General features: G+C 35.2%; 1 protein-coding gene across 2 annotated transcripts in view; it reads right to left on the reverse strand.

Annotated features, from left to right (window-relative positions):
• Nucleotides 1-24,396, reverse strand: part of CNTNAP4 (contactin associated protein family member 4) — a 205,985-nt gene extending 181,589 nt beyond the window's left edge. For both annotated transcript variants that reach the window (XM_036403163.2, XM_036403162.2), the window contains exon 1: nucleotides 24,065-24,396. In XM_036403163.2, coding sequence (XP_036259056.1) covers nucleotides 24,065-24,161 — 97 coding nt within the window. In that variant the 5' untranslated portion in view covers nucleotides 24,162-24,396. The remainder of the gene's footprint in view (nucleotides 1-24,064) is intronic.
• Nucleotides 24,397-24,918: the final 522 nt, after the last annotated feature.

A 24,918-nucleotide genomic window follows, 5' to 3' on the forward strand; every position in this document is an offset into this window, starting at 1 on the left:
AGAATAGTTAAGTTTTTCTGTCTTATAAATAACAACAACAATCCTACAAGCCTCTCTATGCAAACAAATGCACTGAGAAGTTTTCAGAAGAACTTGGAATTTGGTAGGCTACCAAACAAAAGTGGAAAAACCAAACAAGAGATGCATGATTGACAGTGGAAATTATATACTGTCATCCAGCACTGAAAAGAAGGAAAAAACTTTGTTTAACCCACAATTTCCTCTAGAACATTGGCATTGTCTCAGATTGAAGTAAAAATATCAGAAAAGTTTAAATAGATTTATAGTTTAAATCATGTTTATCTTCCTTTAGCTATACACAGATTAAAAATATACTTGATTCTATGGATTATAACTTCAAATATATTAAAGTATTAGAAGATTAACACTCAAATATTGATGTCGCTTTTGGAAGCAAAGTGTGTTTGTATTTATTCTGATATGTAATTACCTTATCATAAAAGCCTGTGCATTTTTTAATTAAAAAAAATTTTCTTTTCCATAGAAGACAATTCTAATATTGGCATTATAATAAAATAGGATTTTTAAACTTCATAGCAACTCATGTTTAAGAACTGAATTTTATTATTACTAATTTTTATTATTAATAATTATTTTATTTTTATTATTATTAATTACTAATTTTAATTTTTATTATTACTAATTTTGATTCTATCGTTTACAGAAAGATTCACTTATACAACCACACACAAACTCAGTGGAATTAGGTATTCACTGAAGATTTGTTTTTAGCTGACAGCATGAGATACTTGTCAGGTGTTTAATTCTGCAGAAAGGGCATTTAGTTAGTTTCAGAAAGAAGGGCTGCAATGATCATACTTTAGAAGAGTTTGTGATAACTTAACAATGATTCCCAAAGGCAAAATCCCACCATTTATAGGTTTGTAAAGACTGAAAGGATTCACTTATAATTCATTTACCATTTCTATAGTTTCTTGGTAAATCTGGTTTTAATTTTAAAAGGTCTTAGCACTAGGAAGGACTGGATCTCAGCATGACAGAAGTGAACAGAGCATAAAATTGCCCTTCCTTTTCTTATGGAACTGCTATTGGACCATTTTATTAGTCAAGAACTCTGAAGAAAACACTCAAGTTTTAGTTTGGTTTTCTTTTTCCATTTTTCTTTTTTTTTTTTTTAACTTGAATACTGAGTTGAATTGAAATCACACCTAAAATTCATAATATTCTTGGAAACATTCTCTTTTGGACACACATGACCCTCAGAGAGATAATACTCCAAAAGTAGATATCACCCATTGTAAAGAAATTATTTGCATGATAAAGTTTAGATTCACTGCAATAAAGAATAAATCAATTGCACTTCTGATATGTGTAATGCAGATGTTTTTCTACAACCAAATTCTTCTATTCACAGTGCTAAAAATAAATCAGTTTAGCATGGGGTGTCTTATCTCAACTTACCTTAAATAACACTGCTTATTATCCTTACCTTTTCCTACTTTGCTCTTTTTCCCTCTCATTGAGACAGATACTTTTGGGGTAGATTCTGGTTTTAGTTTGATTTTAGAATTTAGTTTGCTTTTCTCAGTGTGTCTCAAGCATCCAGCAAGTAGAGTGAACCTTGTCAATGAACTCCATCATGATTTAGCTTTTACATTATTTGCTCATATTCACTGATACCTTTGCAGATGATTCTTAAAGTGACCATAAGATATTGAATCACGACACAAGTGTTCACCCACTGTTATTCAAATGAACTGTCTTGCTCTACACATCAAGAAGAATTTATGTGGTTAATAAAATGGATGAAGAAACAAATGGGAATATTCCTCTCCCTGGCCAATTGACTTTTTTCCCCCTCTGACCATGGGTGGAAAGTACATATGAAATTAAAAGATCTGTAATTCACAATCTCTGAAACCAGAACCTAGAATAATTAATTTATACTCTGTTCTAAATTTTAAAAAAAAACCAAAACAAGGAGCAGTAGTATACGCATCCATATTTTTTCTGTCAGATTTTCTCATTAGATTACTTTTCTGAGATGCTCAGCATGAAACTCAGGATTCAGTGCTTTACAAGAATATACACTTTCACTACAAAACAAAGCTCTAATTAAGAGCACAAGGAGACTTTAAAAGGGTTGAGAATAAGGAAAATTATCTTTGAGCCATGTGATTAAAATATTTCTGTCCATCATTGAAGAGAATTTGATTCAAGTTTAATTGACTTAAAGTAGTATATATTTTAAACAATAACAAATTTGCAATCACATAATTCATTTCTTGGAAGGTTAAAAAATATAAGTTTTCAATCATATCCAAGAATGATCTACTTAGAGCAAAGTGGTGCTTAATACTTTTTCCACAGCAAACCTAAATGCTCTCAGATGAAGATGGTGCACAACCATATTCAGGAAACTACAGACTGTCCTTGTTTAATCTGCAAAATTCGTAACGTTCTCCTTCAGAGCAATTTCATAACATTTACATCAAAAGCAAGTAACAGCAAATAAAAAGAAATCACAGACTTATTTACCTACTTTGAAGCAAAACTAGCCAGCAAAATATCTGCCCATCTTCATGTTCAGTTTACTTTTCATAACATTTGCTTCAGATAGATGTATCACAAACTGCTAAAGGTTTGATGTTTCTTTTCTGCACTTAAGAGTTTAACCAGGAGCTTATAGTTTCCATGGTGTGCTGGTACAACACAGACCAAAACTGAAAGAAATTTCTCTCTTTCCTGTTTAGTTCACAATACCCATTACTGTGACATCTGAGTGTGTAATTTTCAAAATATTTACCTTCACAAGACTTTCTGACACATACCAGGTGGTGTGAATAAACAAAGTAAAGGCTTGGTGGCTGTAGCACAAGCAATATGCAACTAGACAGTTATTCTCCCACAATTCATACAAGAACTTAAAAAATCTACATCAAGAAAGTGTTGTAATGTTGAACTTGGTTCCCTACAGAAAAAAAGACATAATAATTCTGTAACTATGTATTTCTAGTGTTTAAGTGTTAGTGTTCTGTAACTATTTATTTCTAATATTTATGTCTCTCCCCTATTCTGCTGTCCAACTTTGCTTTATGCTTCCTTATTTCAACTCAATTTTAAGAGCAGGAGAGGTTTTGAAGATAGTAAAGTTCATTAAAACTTTGAGATCATAATGGAAAGGGATTTTATTAAGGATGCCAGATGGACCTTCTTCTGATAAGGCACCAGAAAATCCAATCAACCAACTACAAATAATCACAAACACAGATAAATGCTTCCAGTGGTACTCAAAATGTCTTTTATCAGTTTATATACATTCAATTTTATACTGCAAAATATAAATATGGAAAAATGTAAATCCATATCAGTTTATATATATTCAATCTTATACTGCAAAATATAAGTCCATCAAAAGGTGGCTTCTTTAGTGGTGATCTATTCTGTTTCCTCCTCAAACAGAACAAATTTAATTCATTCATACAACATATTTCAGATTTATTTAAGTATTTCTGATTTATTGAATTAGAAAACCCCTAGATATATGAAAGATAATTATTTTACATTTTTAATAAAAATTTAAAATCAAATTTTAATCCATATTTTACATCAAAATTTTAAATAGAGAAAAATATTTTTAAATTAGATATATGAAATAGAAACTTCTAGAAATTCAACTCTGCCTTTCCTTATTTCAGCTCCATTAACTACTCTCAAACCCTTTTTTTATTAGAGACAGGACCAAGCTACACTATGACATACTGCATGCACACATTTCAGCTTTTGAAGTGTTAAAATCTTTAATCAGCTCCTGCCGACTTCTTCCCCTTACAGAAATTCTTATTTGTAGAAATGTAATGGTTTTATTATTATAATATCAGATCTGTTAAGTTTTTCATTTTGTTTGCCATTCTTCTTAAAAATTTCAGGTTTTAATATGAGGAAGAAATAAAACTTGAAAGAGTAGAAATGAAACAGAGGTTCTTCTCCTCTACATAGAGAACAGTATAAGTGCACACAGTCATGTAAAATCAGTGTGCGTGGCAACTGAAGAAATGTGCTGATGATGTCTTAAATACTGGTGAGGAAAACCAAATTTGAAAAAAGCTCTATCAAAATTGAGAGTTTTCAAATGTTTCAACTGCCTATGAATAAGGTTGACACTCATCATTTTATAGAGTCCTAAGAACATTGACCTTTAGCAGGAGAGTTCATGGTGAGCCTGACAGGAAATTTTAAAAACAAACAAAACCAAACAAAACCAAACAAAATCCAAAACAACCAACCAGCCAAACAAAACAACAACAAGAAAAAAACCCACAAAACCCAAACAAAACAGAGATACCTATGGGAGAGGGATAATTAACTCTTATTCCCCAGTATTTTTTATTAGCATCAATACTTAGTGCACTCTGCTGAAACTTACTCTAAAGCAGGTCAAAATTGTTTTTGGGATGTTTTAGCCTTTTAAGGTTGAAGTAAAATACTATGTTTTCTCCTTATAAAAGTCATAAATATTTACAATCTGAATGCTTATAAAAGCTCAAGTCAATCACGCAATGTCATCAAGTTTACTTCCTTCCTTCCTGTATTTTTATTCAGGGTTGAGAAGGCACAATGTTACTGCAGAATACTAATCTTTTTCTTTAGACAAAGGAAACAAAACCTTCAATCAAGCAGATAAATACACAATCTGATGATAATATCAAAACAATAGATGATAAATAGTGAAGAAAGCATGTCTTATATAAACTTATATCTTATACAATGGACTGAGTGTCATAGAAAGACACATTTTAATATAAGCCACTGCAGTTCTTTCCTACCTAAAGTCTATGAGGTACTATTATAATACTCATATTGTTGTTTAACATAACAGTTAGCTAAAAGTTGTTACATGGTAAAAAGTACCCTAAAATTGGGATTGAGCCAAAATAATTTTTATAAAACCATCATTACATTTAACTGCTTGTATTTATTCAAAATGATGGACCATTACAGTTATAATGCAGCACAATTTAATCATTTTCTTTTAAATTTATGCAAATGGAAAGAAGTCAAAAACTTGGAAACTTCAGACAAATGGCAAATATAGTACTTTTCCCTGCTTAATCTAGAAAAATGTCTATGTACTACTATTTTAAGTATTTAAAGTTATTAATGTATGTTATTTCCAGATCTACAAATGTTATTTCAAGGTATACAAATGTAGATACTTGTAGAATCAAGTTTCACACTTTTTCAGATCTATACCAGATTTTGAAAAGACTTGATTAGCTGAATGACATAAATTAGTAACTCTCACCACAAAATCAAGGGGCTCCAAAAATTTCTGTGCAGGAACTTGAAAGACAGATATATTTTTAAGCATTAAAAAAAAATCATACTACACAAAACATTTGTACTGGGCACAACACCTTTAAGCGATTAAACAGAACTTACTGCTATTAGATCTGCTTTTGTTTGGTGAAGATCTAAATTTTACTAGGTATTTTTATTAAATGAAAACCGTTTATTCACTTGTAACAGCTCAAATACATTACTTGATCTAACCAGATTAAGAAAAGCAAAAGAAAAGCCAAGAGTGCAGAATTAAATTAGATTGTTCCCTCATAATGTAATAAAAAGCAAATATAAAGTACATGTAAAGTATTTTTAGAAGCAATAATCCCTAAAATTTCCAATATTCATATTACTTACACATTTATTGGCTGTTACGATCTTATTTTATGATGAAGTTTAAGAATTAATTCTGAGTACACATGTATCTTTTAATATCCATGCTTCTGCATATGATTATGTCCAACAAGTACAGAGTGGCCATGTTTACTGATGAGACATTCAACTTTCCACTACACACATCTCATTTCATCTTGAAGCATGAAAACATCCAGGCTTAAATGTGAAATTTCCTTGCTCCCACAAATATAATGTTATGTACTAAATTATATAAAAAATTCTCTCAAATGATCTTATAAATGTGACTGATGACCAAAGATACTGAAATACAATGCATAATGTGAACAAATGAAAAACAAAAAAAAAAGTCAAGAGCAGTGTATTATAGCACCCCAGCTCTGTTCAGAAGTGTCTGTCTCTGAATTCTGAAAACCTGATACATGTCACTACAGATTCAAATAAAAGCACCATAAACTAATCTAACAGGGTGAATTAGAACAGAGTAAGTGGACAAAATCCTGTGTAGTAAAAATACAGAAAAAAACTGATAGAAAAAAATGTGTAAATCTGACTTCAATAATACAAGAGAATTTAGGAAAATTCTGAGAGGAAAGAACATTTAAGAAAATGAAGGTAAATCAAAAACTAGATCAAATGGAACAAAGTTTATCTCATGTAGATCAAGTCAAAGTAATCTGTGGTTTTCTGTGACAGGCAATTTTTAGAAAAAAGCAGTGGCTGATTTTATCTATTGTTATACAGGAAATTGCTAGTCATTCATGAGTACATGAGAAAAGGAACTACATACTGCATAAAAACAGGAAAATGGCAATATGAGATACTGAGAAGGGAAGAATCAAACCATCCATGACTTAGTAATCACAGAATCAAGGAATTCCTTAATTTCATTAAGACCATGAAATAAAAACTATAGATATATTCATGAATTCATCTCCCTGTACAATTAGGTGTCATCAATACAGAGCAGAATCAAGATATCAAAAGACAGAGCTAGGTGATGGTAGTGTAACAGAGAATGAAGTCTGGCATTGGAAAATACAAGGTCATGTACCTGACTGAAAATAACAAGAATTTCAGCTCAAGTCAGAAGCTTATTACACAGACATGACCGAAGTGTACTAGTCAGTCATAAGATGACATAAAATTACTTACATGTGTAAAAAAGCAAGAGGATGCTTAAAATTTATCATATTCAATTGCTGTCTCAACAAGAAGAATTACAAATCCATGTCCCAGCCCCCAAAATATACAATTTACTGTAGGCCAGTCCTTGTGCATAACCTCTCATCCACAACAACCCTCAATCATCTGGACAGACAAGAAAGAAAAACAGAGCAGAAAATTGTAGGGAGTTGGATTTATTTCCTTTTGTTCCTTTATACTTATAGAATTTTCCCCATAAGTTGCTAAGAAACATTAACTGGGTACTTAAGAAAAACAAAAGGAGCGTCTAAACTCAGGGGAGGACAGCATCTGTTTCCACTTCTCTTATCTGGGAGTTTCTCTCTCTCTCTTTTGGCTTTGGGGGAGGACGGTCGGAGCTGCTGCTTGGGGAAGGGAATTCGCTTGGGGAAGGGAATTCGCTGCTGCCACCAGAGCCAAGCCCGGAGCTGCTTCTTCTGCCGTGGGGTGAGCCTCTGCTCGTGAGAGCAGCCACTGAACTGGGACCTTATTATCACCTCCCTCACTTCAAGAGGGACCCATCCCCGACTGTTGGGGTGCCCGGGATCCTGAGCTCGCCTCTCCCTGCCCTGCTGGGAGCCGGGCCGCCCCTGCCCTGCCCCTGCCGCTTCTTCAGCACTGCTCCGAGTTGTCACTGCTCTGCAGCCCCGCTGCCCCTGCCTGCCGAGACTCCTGCCGTCCCGGCTCGGTGCTCCTCAGAGTCCTGCTGGGCACCGGGATCGGCTGCCCCAGGGCTGTGAGGCGCAGCCTCTCCTCCCTCCCTTCCCGCCCGGCCCGAGCCGCCATCACCGCGCGCGCCCCAGCCCGCGCCACAGCGCCCCCTGCAGGCGCGGGGAATCACCGCCCCCGCCCCGCCCCCGGCAGCAGCAGCGCCCCTGCTGGCCGTGCCCGGAACTGCAGCAGGCGGAAAGGGCCCGCGGCCGAGCGGGCCGGGACTGGGCCCCGGGTCCTGTTTGGGGTCGGTGCCGCAGCTGTGGGTGCTTGTTTGCTTTATCATACACACCAGTAAAGAAATGTTATTCCTATCCTCATATCTTTGCCTGAGACCCCCTTAATTTCAAAATTATAATAATTCGGAGGGAAGGGGTTTATATTTTCCATTCCAAGGGAGGCTCCTGCCTTCCTTAGCAGACACCTGTCTTTCAAACCAAGACAGAAATACATCAAGGTTTTGTTCATTCTGGATTAAGAGACTTATGGAAAGGTAAAAAATTCCTTTTTCAAGGGTCATTTTTCACATCTTTCCTTACACATTCACAAGGAAGAATACAGTACTGGGATAGAAAACAAAATCCAGTGTTACTGATTGCTTGCTCTCAGATGAATGATAGAGCTCTACTGAAGTAATGACACTATAAAGCAGTAAAAAATACTGATGAAACCAAGCCTTAAAAGAAAGCCAAAACAGGTATTAAAACAGATAAACCAATTTTTAAATATTGACCTTTTAGTGAAAACCAAGATCTTGTACCTATTGTCTATTTAAAGTTTCCAAGTGCACTATAATTGAGAGCCAATTAGAAACATTTGGACAGTCAACCTTAGGAGTTCCTGCCTTATTTTGATTGCTAACACTATCATATTCATGTGAGTATAAGTAAAGCTATTCAAGCTGCCTATGTGCAATAAAGAAAACAAACGTAATGCACAAGGATACTCCCTTTCAACCTGTTCCTCAAGTAGAATATTGCAAAATTATTATGACATCTTTCAAGAAAAAACAGAAATGTAAGGAAAAAGATCTTTTTTGCACTCCCTCATATTTCAGTAGAACTGAAATACTGTGTTAAGTAACAGTGCAAAAATACCACATTAAAACCAATTTAGAAATTGAAGAATTATTTAGGCCTTTGAGGTATAATTTAATTTTCAATTTACTTGCTACATAAATCTTGCAATCCAATAACTTTTTCAAGAAGAAAGCTTATTTTGAAAAAATTTCACCTTCATGGTTATAAGACCAGCCTGCTTTGTTAGCCTAATTATCACATTTCTTATCATTATGTTAGTTTTTTAGCAGTGAAAAATTTGTATGAGATAGCTACTGTTGTGCTTACTCAAACCATAAAAAAAATATAATTTTAGGCTGAAGATGGTATCTTAATCTCCTGGCAATTACTGAAATCTCAAAAATACATAGATGAAATAACTATGTGTTCTTTTTTTCCTGAACAGTATGCATTGTTTGATAGAATTAATTCATTTCTTCTCTTGGCCCTAGTTCATCAAGTCTGTCTTCACTCTTTTCAATGAAGGCAGTCTTTGCATGGAAAGGAAATCCCTTGCTAGACTTTTCTATTTAGTACTGCCTTCTCACATTTCTATACACAGCTGTAAAAATCACTGTGGAGACAAAAAGAATATGTTGAGCCTGTCTTATCTTGCTGGTCTGCTTAAAGAAATGTGATTCACCTTTAGAGAAAACAAATTGACCCATCTAATAGCATAGCAGAGCACATAGAAAAACACTGCATTTCATTATTGCTTAATGAATTTACCTACGATTAAAATAAAACTCATCTTGTCATTGCATAGAATGCTCCTGCTCTAATTATTCAAGTATTATCTATCCATTTTCTCCTCATGATAGTGCCTAATTATAATATCAAACCAAGTATTTCTTACAGTTAGATCAATAATTTAAACTTATGGTGTGGGCAGTGGTGAGGGAAGCAGCTGTTTTGGGGGGCTTCACTGAATACAGCACTATCAGAGAGAGACACACATCTAGAGGAGGTCATGGCTGTTTTTCTCCTCCTTTGACATAAACTAGTGTTTTCACTTTGTTCAGTGTTGTTGCATAAAATAGTTAAAACTTCTACTCGTGACAGAAAAAGACATATTAAGTGAAGCATTCTGTTATTTGGAAAGGCATCCGTTCTTACAGATGTGAGCTCAACACACAGCAGCTGTGAATGGCACACCTAAAAAAACCCAGAAATGTTTGTGCAGGATGTTTGGCTTTTTTTTTTTTACTGTAAATGCATATCAGAACTCTGAAATTTACACTGAAGAGTAACAATAGATATCTTCCTGATCACCCTGAGGCAGGGTCTGCATTGGTATTTGCAATTTGATCGCTTGTGCCCTGTGTTAAATTCACAAATGTGAATATAAACACATAAACATCAATAGGAAAACTATGTTAAAACTGAGCAAAAAATAAAGGAGTAAGAGAGCTCTGCAGTGTGAGGCACATTAAAAAAACCCTAATATATGCTGAATATTTCATTAAAAGAAATTTCAAAATCACAATTATAAAAATAATAACAAACCAGCTCCTCTGGTTTGTGAAGTAATTCTTTAAATATAGATTTGTGAGTACAGTTACAAGTGCTATCTTGCCACCCTAGAGAATTCATTGATACTATGTATAAAAATTTTATGAAGTTTAGTTCCTGACAATTAAATGATGAAAAGTTCTTTTATAGTGGTTTGCTGTTTTTGTGATTTTCTTTTCCCCTGATTTTGAGTTACCTGGCAATACAATCAATGTTACCTGAAATTTCCCAGCAATAAAACCAATTCTTAAAACCAAAAAATAGTAAGATGCAAAACAATGGAAAAATCAGGCAATATATTCTTACTCTTTTAAAGGTGCTTATGCCAGCTGGGTTCCTCTTGAAATATTTTCTTGAACAAGGACAGACTGGGAGCCCAGAATGGGACTCAGACTTAAAATCCTTTAGAGCCACACACATAGATATTTCATGCCTTAGCTGAGGCAACTCATAAAGTTGTTTTATTCTCTTCCACAATTAGAAAGATTAATTCTTTAAAAAATCATTGGAAAGACTTCATTTTGTTACACAGGGAGTGTACAATATCAAAACCCAGCATTAAAACCACACAAGAGAGCAACACTGTGCATGCAGTGCTGACACACACAACCAATGGTTGTAAGTAAACCCATTTGCTAACACAAGAGATGATGTGTTACAGATGGAATGTCAGCACTACACAGGTTTAGTGTCTATCAGGCTCTTCTTTCTTTTATGAGTTGTTGCTTCTAATATTCAAATATATGCATGACTTCCAAGTTCAAAGGACCTATCTACTCATATCCCTATGAAAGAAAACTGGATATTTCTCACTCTCATAGTAAGACAAAGTAATGAGCAGAGTGGCCAACACCTATCGTAGCAGCCAAATCAAGTGTTAGAAATAATCTCAAATCTTGGAAAATTTGCCAGGGAAACAAATGAGGCCATGGTGAATGAAACAATCAAGCATCTGAATTTCTGATACCTGCAAAAGGGAATTGAGGGAGTTTATGAGATAAAGAGTGTCCCTTACAGTCTAGTTCCACAAACCTTTGTTTTGACTGACCATGTAACACTATTTCATACTACAGCAAACTGTAAAAAAAAACCCAAAAAAAAGAAAAAGAAAAGAAAAAAAAATCCCTTCATTTCTAGATAAATGAATGAATTTTCAAGTCCTAAAAAATCTGGGTAAGGCATCATTCCTCAATTTTAATATTGTTTGAAAACACAACAGACTAAGACATGGGCATCTGTGTTTTGCCCCTGCCCATAGTCTACAACTTCAAACATAGTATTGTGTGTAAGTTGGGTACAAATTCTATTTTAACATTAGAACCACACAATAAGACTTCTCAACCACAATAAAAAAGCAGTTGTCTGCAAAGCTACATAAGTAGAAAAGTGGAAGGGGAAAGTCAAATTCTAACTGGTCATCAGTAGTAAATCTGTGATTGAGAAATAATTTGATATAGAGGGTAAGAATGCCTCAGAAGGGATTAAAGGGTCTAGGAGGAAGGTTGGCCAAATACATGACTCCCTATTGTCTTAGCAATCCAGGAACACCAGCAAGGTGATTGGGTCCAAATTTGTGCAGCAGAACTGGGAGAAGGCCTAGACTCAAGGGTGGACCAAGGTGTGACCACTCACAGGGCCGGTACTGGGGCTAGGGGTTAGAAAACATCTGTCAAGAGGCATCTATGCAGACTTGTTTTAGAACCACTTATTAAAGTGAGATTCTGCTCACTGTGTCGTTCATTAATTACATATATATATATATATATATATATATATATATATATATATATATATATATATATATATATTTAAGCATGAACATGTGTTTTATATGCCTTGACAGATAAAATAAAAATTCCCCAACAGTAGTTTAAGCAGAGTATCACTTACTATTTACTATTTTAAAAAATGTTTTATTTTCTTCTGAGTTGTGCAGTTAGGCTTTGAAAATAAAATTTCTGTTTAGTCTGAAGGAATAACACAATTTTTCTTTCATAAAAATTCCATATTCTAATATTGATAATACTGATCTGGCATAGTATTTCTTCTCTCAGTGATGATAGATTAATTGCTGTAAAAGTGAAAATGAATTATTTGCTTGGAATAAATCTAGGCGGATCAAGATACTATCTGTCAGACATTTTTAGGCAGATATTAAAAGATACTATAAAATAGACCACTATTTATACTCCAAGAAGGTAACACACTGAGTGATTACCACTCATTGCTATTTGCCACCTATTTACCTGGTTATGTTTTTTCTTACAGTTTAAGAAACAATATTTTAGAACGTTCTAGTCTGAAAAAAAAATTTGTACCAAACAATACCTGATTTTCTGACTGAAATTGTCCACTACCACAAAAGTGGTTCTAACATATTTTTAGCAGTGGGGTTCCAAAGTCAGCACAACACTGTCTTCATCACCACTTTCTCCTACACATAGCTTTTTACTGGCAAGAGACAGGGTAGGAAGATGGCAGAAACATTTAAAAATTCTTCCTGGGCTTCCTGGTTTAAGGGTAAATTCATTACATTTAACCATTGTGAATTACTGAGAAAAGGACACATGTCCAGTCTGGGATGTTTCCCAAATGTACTTCTACATTAGTTAAAGCCACAAAAATAATATAACTAATTAAATATCTATGCCATCGGTAAATGGTAACATATGAACAAAAATTCAGGTGTGAAAGATGAATGAATCTCTCATTAAAAAAATCTATTGAGACAGCATTAAAGCATTTAACAAGATAAGGATACATGTAACTATAAAAGCTAACATGTAAATATGAACATCTTTAAATCTGTAATATTCAAGTATGCACAACCACGCACTGAAACTTGACATAATCTGATTCTACTCAATATACGTTTTCAACACCTGCAGCATTACCTTAGAAACACTTCCACTGAGACATTACAAAAATATATTAGAAACATCAAAAAGAGACTACTCTCTTCGGTATCTCCATCACACATACAGACTTTACTAGAGCTGAGAGCTAGATCAGAGAATTTTCTGTTAGAATTTCTCAATCTGTCCTTGTGTAGAATATCCACAAAGAATATACTACCATCCTTCCCAAGAAGCAGAATGTGGTCAAATTTCTGTGTAGTCACTGCAGAGATGCAAGAAGAAAAGACTTATTTGGCATGGTAGATTCCCCACCTCCACCCACCCTCCCACCCTGCCCCAACATGACACAAAATGGTTAAAAAAAAACCCTTGTTTTCTACTGCAGTTTCCTAAGTATAACAGAGATAAAGTTCAGAAAACTGTGAATTCATCACTCACCCATCACTCTAAATTTGGGGCAGTCGGACTGTATATCTACCACTGCTGGGCTACAAAGAGCAAACTGGCAAAGAGATGTAGACAATTTGTAAAGGGTTTGAAAATAACAACACTTCATTGCAGACAGTACAGAAATGTACATACAGGTACTTGCACATCAATCTTCCTTTTTCCCAGTCTCTACCTCTTAAATTCTTTATTTTCCTGCCCACAGAGAATGAATCAGAACACAGTAAAGCACAGATATACAGCAGAAGTATGATCCATGAGGTAATGACTGTTCACAAAAGTCAAAACAAGTTGAGTCGAGATGGAGGTTTTTGAGCCCTTGAGAAAGAAAAATGAAAAAAATTAAAAAGTCATCATACCCCAAACATATTAACAATATACAAGGAGTAGATGCTAAAGTGATACTCCATAAAAAAATCTTACACATTGCCTATCATAACTGAAAGCATTCTTCAGGAGAATGCTATAGCTACGTTTAACCTGTCATCTGTGTCTAGGTGAGAGTTTTACATTTAATTATTGTTATATGCACTGCAAATTTTACCCAGATATAAAAGCATATTGATAGTCTCTTAGGGTAACAGTAGATCAAAACCTAACAAAGGTTTGGTAGATGATTGATCTATCACTGAATTCCTTCTGTATTTTATTTTACTTGATATTCAAATAACATTTTTACAGAACTGCGCCCTGAGAAAAACCCTGTCATAGTCTTCTCTTGTGCCAGGCTGAACACTGCTATCCAGATCTTCCAAAAGTACACCAGGAAATAAGATTAAAAAGCACCATGGTACTGTTTGTTCTGTTTTGCAGGGAGAAAAACATATTCAGTGGCATACACATTTGTTTACAGATATGTTTTATGGAAGAGCAAGTATGTTAGGAGTAAAGTTATGGGTTAGTATTTGCAAACAAGTTTTATATTAATCCCTCCTTTCTCCAGGAGGTTGGTTTGTTCTCAGTGTTAATTACTGGAGGACATGTCTAGTCTTTGGAGAAGTAGCCTCTGAAATAGACCTTGCTGGAAAACAGAAATGTAATCTCTGACAGGTATGGTGGAGCACCAGTGCCGGCTGTCATGGTGAAACTGAAAAACAGCCCTAAAACTTCCACACTCAGGCTGATAAAACTAAGAGTTTACTGCAACATACTTTATCAATTTCAGGGCAGAGCTCAGCAATTGTCAGTGTGCTCCATTGCATCCAGATGGTCCTGAAAGAATCTAGTTTTAAGGGCTATTTCACCCTTGAAAATTAAAATCAATCATCTTGATAGGTTTTTTTTAAAAGTTACCATTGGCTCAGAAAACAGCAGTAGTTTTTCACTACAGGCATAGAAATTCCCCAACCACAGTAAGTAGCTAAAATTCTAAATGTCTTTTTTTTCTCATATTTATATTTTGTCAAGCAGGACAAATGAGTAATTCTTGTTTGTTATACAGTTGTGTATCTGAGTCCTCCAAACAAGGCATAGCAAAAGGAAATAAAGAGACCAGTCATATTCAAACTATGCAGCATATCACTGTTGAATGAATATTCAGCTCATTCTTTCTAAAGCTTTTATTCAGTATTTATTTACGCAAAGCTGCCATTGATTTCCCTAGGAGCTTTAGTATAAAGAATAAGGATGAGATTCAGTGCTATTTTTAACTGAAACAAAAACAACTCTTCCCCGACAAAAAAAAAACTAAAAACAAAAACAAACAAACAAAAAAAACCCCAAAAATACCCCCCAAAAAAACCCCCACCAATTCCTAAAGATTGCTTATTCTTCTTAAAAAAGAGGGGTAAGTAAATCTCACTATGATTAAAAACTATTGCAAACTAGACTACTGCAGATAGGCTTCCTGTCATTGATTGAAAATTATAGTGAGAGCCACAGTTTACTGCCTTGAATTTTCCTAATCTAAATAACAGTCAGTCTGGATGGTAGCAAGGCTTTAAAGTAACCACAAAAGTACCAGGATAGTTTTATTGTTTTATGAAAAGAAATGCTGTAGGGTTCTGGTATTTTTTTTCATAATCAAGTCTATTTCACTCAATGCTTTCTTTGGAAGAAAAAAAAAACCTACAGTTTTGACAAGTCTGGGGTTAAAATAAACCTTTAATCATGGTTTATCAAAGGGGTGGAAAGATCAGACTGCCTCAGGTGGATAGAACAGTCAGTTTCAGCTTATTTAATTTAATGAGATTGCACTTTACCAGAACATTGTGTATGGTCAAAATACCTATTTCACACTTTCAGGAATGAAAGACAGTCTCACTGGTAGGACATTTCCAGCTCCTTACTTAGTCCCTATGTTTTGTCTAGGTCTAGCAATGGCAGCAGCCTTAACCCCTGGGAAATCAAGGAGCACCTTTGTTACCAAACACTGAAAAGGGAGACTCAGGGAGTGTTAACAGCAAATATGAATGAGTTGCCAGGTATAGCTTGTGATTTCTGTACAAGATAATCAATACAGATTGGTATACTTTTTTCTAACACTTATTTAGAGTAAGATATTTTGACAGAACTGGAACCCATCTCATCTAGTGTAGATGTCTACAAAGCATACAGATTACCTAGTTACTTGGTCAAATCAGTAATGACTGCCAAATGGCACTTTTATACTGCCAATTCCCTTTGAATGAGATTTCTTCCTTCCATCTTTGTCACAACTTCTTCATGCAAGATACACTTTTTTTCTTTCATATGACTAATAAGAGACTTAGCTAGCTCAGATGCAAATATCTAAATTTCAGATTTTTAATTTCATAGAGATAAATCCCATTTTTCCTGTCTCTGCAGAAGACAGAAGTTAATCATATGCCTCAAAAGTAAGTAATATTTGCAAATAAATGGAACAAGGAAATTCTCCCTTCTCCTGCTAAAATCTATAATTTTATTTCCAATTCCTAAAGGCTTCGAGGTTCAAATTGGTATTTTCTTGTTAGTATTCCATACACATCATCTAACGTCTACCATAATCAGTAATACTGAAGAAACCAACTTTGCCCCTCACCTTAAATTTTTCAGATAATTATAGAATATCCAAATTGAGTCCAATGTAACTCAGGATGCAGCAAAATGCTGCCGGTGAACTAAACCAGTGGTTTGGGCTCCCTATATGCAACTTGGTTTGTCTAGAACATCAATTTTATAGTGCATGTTCCCCTCAAAAGGTTGTACTCTTGCTATCTTGTTGAAAACCCCTGCTCCAGGACTTCTTTAATAACAAGATATTCTGTTTTCTCTCCAGGTGAGGTTTATCAGGTTATATGGCATCTGAGTAATATTTTTCATACTCTGTTTAACCACGTATTTTATAAAAATTTTGTTTTGTTCTTTAGAATTTTCTATAAAGGTACTATTTCACAATAACTCTGAACAGATCAAGCAAATACAGATGGGGATTTCTTGCAGCAAATATTAAACATAATCAGAAAAAAAATAGAAAATCTTATTTTTAGAAACAACTAAGGTTTTGAAAACACCTTCTACTTAGATTTAGAAGAGGACAGAGGAACACCTGAAAAAGTGAAAGATTTTCTTCAGCTGTTGGCTGAAAAAAATCATATTAAGTAATAAAAAAAAATTTAAATATTCCAACATACTGCTTCTAATCTACTTTTCCCTCAAGACCTCATATGCAAATATTTTATTTGCTCAAATAATATCATAGAAACAAACAAGGATTCTAACAGCAAGAAACAAGCAATAACTTATTCTTGAGCACAACTAAATAACAAGATCTACTTAATGAAAAGTTATTAGACCCACTACCCAGCTGGACAAATTTTCTAACCATACTTTTTCTCTATCCTTTTGAGACTTAAGGCCCTAGAGGCATTTTTCTTTACTTGCTTATTAAGTGAGTATGATATTTAAATAATAATTCTGTTGTTCTTAATTTTAATCTACTTAAAATGAAGCTTCCAAGATTTCAATCACTTTTCAAATTACTGCACTAAAAATGCTCTTTAAGTAGATTACAGTATAGGTATTACTTCAGGTCCACACAGTATTTTGGTTCCTAAAAATAGCATACCAATTTGTAGTAAACACTTAAAACCTTCTTCTGAAAAGCAAAATAATTGGACACCAATCCTCCACTGTGTTTCACAGATTTAACTCAAGGTTACTGGCCTCAATTTCAAGTGGTAATAGATGACCTACAGAGTATTGTATATTCTACAGAGAATAACATTAACCTGTAATGGGATACTCGCACATATATAAAACACAAACACATGACAAATAAGTAAGAATGATAAAATACAGAGATACAAAACATAGCAGAGGTAAAATTTCAGCAAACCACAGTTGGCTAAACTCTAGCAGTAAAGATGCATCATTTTTTACAAACAAATAGAGCAACACATTTTGGTCTTTACTGCATGCTGTTTCTCCTATATGTTTTATGTTATTTCTCAAATTTAGAAAGACAGCCCTTGTTATAATGATATTTATCTAATATATATCCGTATAATGAGAAAGACACCTCTTCTTCAATTTTTAATCTACAAGTCACACGTAGGCCCTGACTGCCAAAATTACAAGTTACAAAGAATTTTATACCTAAGAATTACCAGATCAATTTAACAAAACAGTTAGTAGTGCAAAATACAAGCAATTGTACAGAAACTCATCACAATCAATGTTTTCACTATTGTTTTTACTTTTCAATTCCTCTTCATAAAACAACTGAAAACTCAGAGGGAAAAGCAAATTTTAACTTTTTAGTTCAGAAACATCTTAAAAATAATATATACTTCTTGAGTCAGTGACAGACAGAGACATGATTAATTTTAGTACTTGTTATTTCTTCACTGTTTTTAAAAAGTGCCTGGAGTGTTCTAGGAAGGAAAGCCCTTTGAATTAGTGATGGCTCTCACAGCTCCCACCTCTGTTATCACCTTGTTAGTTGAGAGCAGCTAACATTAAACATTAAAAGTACTGAGAAGCAGTTCTAACTTTCCCACAATCCTGTGTGATACAGCACACTGAACTCTCAAATCTACAAGCAGCACAAAGGCACAGGTTTATCTGGGGGGGGAAGAAAAGAAATATTTGAAAGATTTATTGCATCTTGACTGTTCAATTGTTCTTTGATTTGCTTGTTTGGAGTGGGGAGGTAGCAGGATTGAGAAGGGATGGGGGGGATATTTGGCCTACTTTTTCTCAGTTAAACTTGTTAGAAGGTGAGATTGTTGAAGTTTTTTTTCAAAAGATGAATCAGTAGACAGAGTACTGGCAAGTATATCATATGAGATATTGTGCTGGTTTTGGCTGGCATAGAGTTAATTTCCTTCACAGTGACTGGTATGGGGCTGTGTTTTGGGTTTGTGCAGAACACGAGGTTGATAATATAGAGAGGTTTTTTTTGTTATTGCTGAGCAGGGCTCACACAGAGGCAAAATCTTCTTTTTGCACTGTCTCAATGGAAAGGAAGTTAAAAATGCATGGAAGGCTGGGACGAGACACTGCCAGGAGAGATGACCCAAAGTGATACCCCAGACTACATGGCATCATGCTCAGCATATAAAACTGGGGGAAGGGGGAGGAAGGGGTGGGGCAGTGACATTTGGAGTGATGGCATTTGTTTTCCCAAGGCACTGCTATGTGTGATAGGACCCTGCTCTCCTGGAGATGGCTGAACACCTGCCTGCCCATGGGAAGTGGAGGAAACATTCCTTGTTTTACTTTGCTTCTGTGTGTGACTTCTGCTTTTTCTATGCACAGAATTAGAGAATTTCTGAGTTGGAAAAGACCTATGAGGATCATCAAGTTCAATTTTTTTCCATCCACAAGTTTTCTACCTTTCACCCTTCCTCATCTTTACCTGCTGGTGGGGGGAAACACTGAGCAGCTAAGTTGGGCTTGGTTGATGGTTGGGGTTAAAACAGCACAGACCTCTAAATATAGTACAAATTATCTGTTTGTGGATTTTTTTCTAATGCAACAGAGAAATGCCTGGAAAGAATATTAAACCTGAGCTTTGTTCCTCATATACAAAAAAATGACAGAAGCCCACATTATTTTGTGAGACTTTGGCAAATCATCTTAGCCAAAAGTTGTCTTTCTCATGGATGAACACAGAAATAGGCTTACACACTTTAATGTAATAAGAAGGAAAGCAGAATAGCCATGACTGAGTACTTATGTGAACATGAAGAAGTTAGTGCTTCCTATAGAACTTCTGAATGGCATTTAATCAAAATATAGGATGTCCTAACCTACACAGCAAATGTAATAAATAATTAACATATATCCTACTGCATTTTCTGCTTGTGGTTGATACTATCATACTTTGAGCACGTCATTAATTGTCTATCACTTTTCTCCAATCATGACCAAGTTTGCTCTATCCATCCTGCTGACTGGGGTCAGGGACAAGTGTATTCATGGGAATTCTAAAGCCTGGAGCAATGGGATGTGAATTGTTGATTATACTCAGTGTGATCAATCCAAGGCTTTTCTGTGAATTCTAAGCCTTTAAAGTCTAAAAAAAAAATTAGTTTTCTTTTGGTGTTAGTTTAGATTTGATGTTGATGCAAGTTTTTGATGTTGCTGTAGAAACAACATATAAAATATACCAGAGATGTCTGTAATGTTTTATTCACGTAAGTAATTGCCCAGAGATGGCCTGATCTCTGATGAGTTCTCCATTGCCCTCTCATAGCAGAGATAGATGATAATAAACAGAAAATAAATATTAATTAGGCTAAAAGAAAATTAAGGAAGGGACTACTTTCTCCTCCCCTCCAGTTCATATCAACCACAAACTAAAAGAATTACATTTTAAATTAAATTGCTTTTGATTAACAGCACTTCAGTATCATTTCAATGCGGTTCCATGAAATTGTCAGTTATTCTATGGAGCTGTTTGGTGGTACCAATGATGAACATCAGAATGGTAATAATATCAAAATTGAGATACAATGTTTTCCTTGTAGAAAGTAATCCCTTCCCAACAGGTAATACTTGTACAATGACTTGCATCTGGTGGTATAATCAAGGTATGTATTCACTCAGTCCTCTCTTTGAAAACTTCAGTTTCATGAATAGTCATTCTCTGTCATCTTTAGAGAGGTCCTCTAATATAGCATTAATGAGAAATTCCTGTTATGTAAAATAAAATCAACAGCAGTCATAATAGTAGTAGCAGTAGTAATAATAGTAAATGTTTATGTGTTTACAGAACTTGTGATCATCATAGAACACATGTGAAAATCTGAATTCATAAAAGCTTCTGTATAACTGGGGAGTTTTAACACAGAGAAGTAGAAAGTGCAGAAGTGAGAATTTGCATGGAAACTCCCCAATTTGTCTTTATTTCCATACACTGCAACAATTTCCCTTAATAATTTTTAGTCACAGCTGACTTGATGTGTATAGAGAGTTTAATTATATTTTCTGCAACACTTCAGTTTTAGAGAGTTTAAAAAAAAAGCCCCTGCACCTAATGGAGTACCAATTTCTGGCAGGTTTTCAAGTGATGATTTAGTAACTTGCTGATTTACAACACTAGAGACAGTTACCAATAAAATAAAAATGTCTCATAGCTCCAGTGGAAAAAACTTAGAGCAGTACTTGCCTTAATCTTTCATTTAAAACTCACACTTGACCTTATACAATTACTTACTAAGGCTGTGCACTTCAAACTTCTTTCAACTACACTGAAACTTCAATTCTTTGGGAGGAAGAAAGTAGAGGAAATCTCTAAGCAGCACTAGTACAGAACTTTTAAAATATTTGGAATTTCAGCACCAATTATTACTTCTCTTGGTTGGAAGTGTCAGAGTTAATTTTCAGGGGAAACAAACAAAATAAGACCCTAGAAATAAAATTTCATATTTAAATGAAAAATTATAATATTTAAAGTATTAAAAATATGTCTGTTAGCTCCCAACAACCTAAGAACTTAAAAATCATTTTACTCAGAAGAGGAATATTGCAATTTATTTAAGACAGAAATAATTTTAAATGCATCAATTTTTGATCTAGGAAATTCTCTTTGGACAACTGACTTAGTAATATTACCAATGACACTTCAAGATGACATTTAAAGGTCTTTAATTTTGTCTTTTCTTACTGGCCGCTGGCCTTAAAGGCAAAGGAAAACTTAAGTATTCAGGATCTATTACTACAGAAAGAACCATAAAATTAAAGCAACAAGAATACATTAATATAGAGGAAAAATTAAAAGCCTATCCTATCATCTTTGATGATTGGCAGCCTAGTGGAAAATCTAGGCATCAAAATTCATTCAAAACATTCAAACTTCACCTGGTTTTATAAATGTACCGGGTTTAAGTACATTAATGCCAATAGTAGAAGCACCTACTGAAAAGGATTTCAATTCCTGGTTAACCTCACAAGAAGAATGGAGTAAAATATGTTCAAGTAGGTAGATAATGGCTCCTGCATGGATCTACCATAATCAGTAATTACGAAAAACCTTTTCTCCTAAGGTAATTTTTTTAAATTGAAACAAGCTAAAAAAATTTATACCATAATACTTCAGATGTAAGCTGTCACTTCTAAAACAAACTACCTCTCCTACAGAAATTTTCACTTCCAAAACTATATATATATATATATATATATATATATATAAGGATTTTTTTTCCAGATTAGATATTGAAAATTAACAGTATGCATTAGAGTGGCCAAGTTCTCTCCAGACATTATTGTTCATTGTTCAATTTAAATAATTTAATTTATTTTTTCCATAATAATGATATCTTGTCTGTAGCATGGGCAGAGTTCTTGTATTTGATGAGTGTTTTGACATAGTTGATAGGATTTATTCCTAAATAAAAACACTTTGCATTTGTAATAACAGCATATACATGAAAAAATCTGTTCATTCAATTCAACCATTTGACACAGGATTTTTCCCTGTTTTTGGGATGTACCTGAGAAAGCCAGTAGTGAACGTATTTTATACTTGATTTGTTTCATCCTTCAGAATTCTGTATTGGAAAGAAGCTTGAGCCTCTTCCTCAAACCTTGCTTCCTAAATTGTAACAGTGACCTCTAGTGCTTTACTGCTTTGATGTGTGATGCGTGTCTTTTTTTGCAATGGTTTTAATATGCCTCCCTGTAACTGATTTAGTTTTGTGCATAGTGCCAAATGCTATTAATGTGCAATTCAATTATCATGGTCTTGTGAAAATGGATGTATTCATAAACTGTACAATGCAGAATGATGAAGAGAATTAAAGCTGTGACTGGATTGCAGCAGGGTGTTTAACATGAGGAACTTAGTATTCATGTTTAGGGCTACACTATGCACTTGAGTATCAAATGAGATATCATTACTGAATGACAGCACAAGATCATTTTGGTGCTGCAGTGTGAATGTCAGGCTCATGGGAGCATGTTTAGTTTACAAACCATCCATATGCAAACCCTAGGCTATAGATCCATTGAGCACTTCAAACTTCTCTGCCATTGCTCAAATGTTTCCAGGGAGCTGTCTCCTGCCACTGGGCTGTGTAAGGTTATTCCTGAACATTCCTCATTGCTTTGACATGCACTTTCTTCCCATGGAATCATTACTTCAGCCCTTCCCATTCCTGTGATGCACAAGCAGTGCCTTAACAGGAGGGGGAGAAAATATGTTCAGTTCAGGTTATGAGCATCTGGCATTTAGGCTACTGCACTACCACAGAACACAAAATGAAATCCTTCAGCTTGTTGAAGCTGAATCGAATGGAACAAGAATAACTCAGTTTTATTACTGAATTATAAAAGCCCTGGAAATTAATTACTTAATAAGTTTTTTTCTTTTTTAATTTAAAGGTAATTAACCTAATTCAATACTGGAAACAGATTTTTCAGATACACATATATATTTTTTGATATATATATATATATATATATATGTGTGTATGTATCTATCTAGCTATATATCTATATGTATATGATTTGCCTCCTAGAGAGTAGATTGTCCTTAAAACTGTAATCATGGTCTTTATTTTGGGATACCACTCTACTGGCTAACTCATTAAAAAAAAAAAAAACAAAAACAAAAACCAAACTTTCTATTGTAATTGTTAGCATTCTCTTCTGTCATGCATGAACAATACTCCCTAAGCAATCAATGCAGGGACCCTAAAGTCTTGCTAGTCACATTTTTCCTTGTTACATTTCTACTGCTTTTGAACTGCACTGTGATTGCCATTCAAGTTGAGTGCCAGCTTAATCCAGGATATGCAGATACCAGCTTTCAAAATTTTCAAATGCTAAAATCCACTACACAATAGAAACATTGCACAATAGAAGTCTGCCAGTAATTTCCATGTAAGACAAAATTTCTTGGAAAATACTGCACTTCAAAAGAGAAAACAAAAATGAAAATACAGCTGAACATGCATCCCTTACCAAAATGCTGCTTTCAAATACTCTTATACAGTAAGCTTTATAAACAACATTCTGTACATAGACTCATGACAAAAATCTAAAGAAGAGTTTTAGAAAATTTTCAGGCTGGAAGCTTGATGTCATGATTTCAAAGCATGAATGTTTATCTCAAAAATTATATTTATTCCGAATGCAAAAAAAAAAAAAATCCCAGAAGTTTTCAACACACTCTGGATTGAGTTTTAAATCATATGCAATACTTACATTTATTCCCTGTCACTGCCATGTCCTGGCGATGAACACACAGGAGAAAGAGCAGCTTCAAGAAGATTTCAGTGACAGAATCCATGTTCACAATCATTGAGGCACGCAAAAGAACCAGAGAATTCGGAAACAGCTGTGCTGTACTTCAGTTCTGCTCCTGCCTCCTTCCCACCGCCTCTCTCCGCCTCTCCTCGCAGAGCAGCTTCCCAGGGGCCAGGCACCTCAGCCAAACGCGCTCCGCATCTCCTGGCACACGCACGCACACCTCCGGATCTGCCTCCCAGTCTCGCAGCAGCAAGCCCAGAGGCGCAGCAGCGAGAATCCCCGCCGGCTGGCACAGAGGCACTGGGGCTGCACCGGCAGCGGCTCGGCACGCCGCTGCAGCCGGCAGCCCGCGGGGGCGGCGCTGGACACCCCTGGCGGCGGCGGCGGCGGGCGGCACCGAGCGGCCCGCGGGGGCGGCGCTGAGCGGCCCGCTCGGAGCCCGCCCTGCCCTGCGCTGCCCGCGCTGCCTGCGCCTGGGCGCCGCAGGCGCTGCCCGCTGCTCAGCCTCTCCCGGTTTAGTAATCTGTCTTCCTTTTTAATTTTTTTTTTTTTTTTTTTTTACACTTTCAGCTGCAAAAGCCGTTGCGAGTTTTGCTCTCTTAAAGGAAAGCGATTTGCCTGTAGGAGAGAGCCTAAACCTGCGAGTAAAATGAGCAGCCTGCCTTTATTTGAGGAGTGAGTGATTGACTGCTCCTCAGGAAAAGGTACCACCACTGTCCCTGGAGGGCTTTATCACTATTAATGCTGGCATTAAAGAATTACATTCTCAACTCCTAAGAGTAAACACCTAAATATATCTTTCCCAAAAT

This window comes from Molothrus ater, chromosome Z (genome assembly GCF_012460135.2).
Source record: "Molothrus ater isolate BHLD 08-10-18 breed brown headed cowbird chromosome Z, BPBGC_Mater_1.1, whole genome shotgun sequence".
Taxonomy (NCBI): Eukaryota; Metazoa; Chordata; class Aves; order Passeriformes; family Icteridae; genus Molothrus; species Molothrus ater.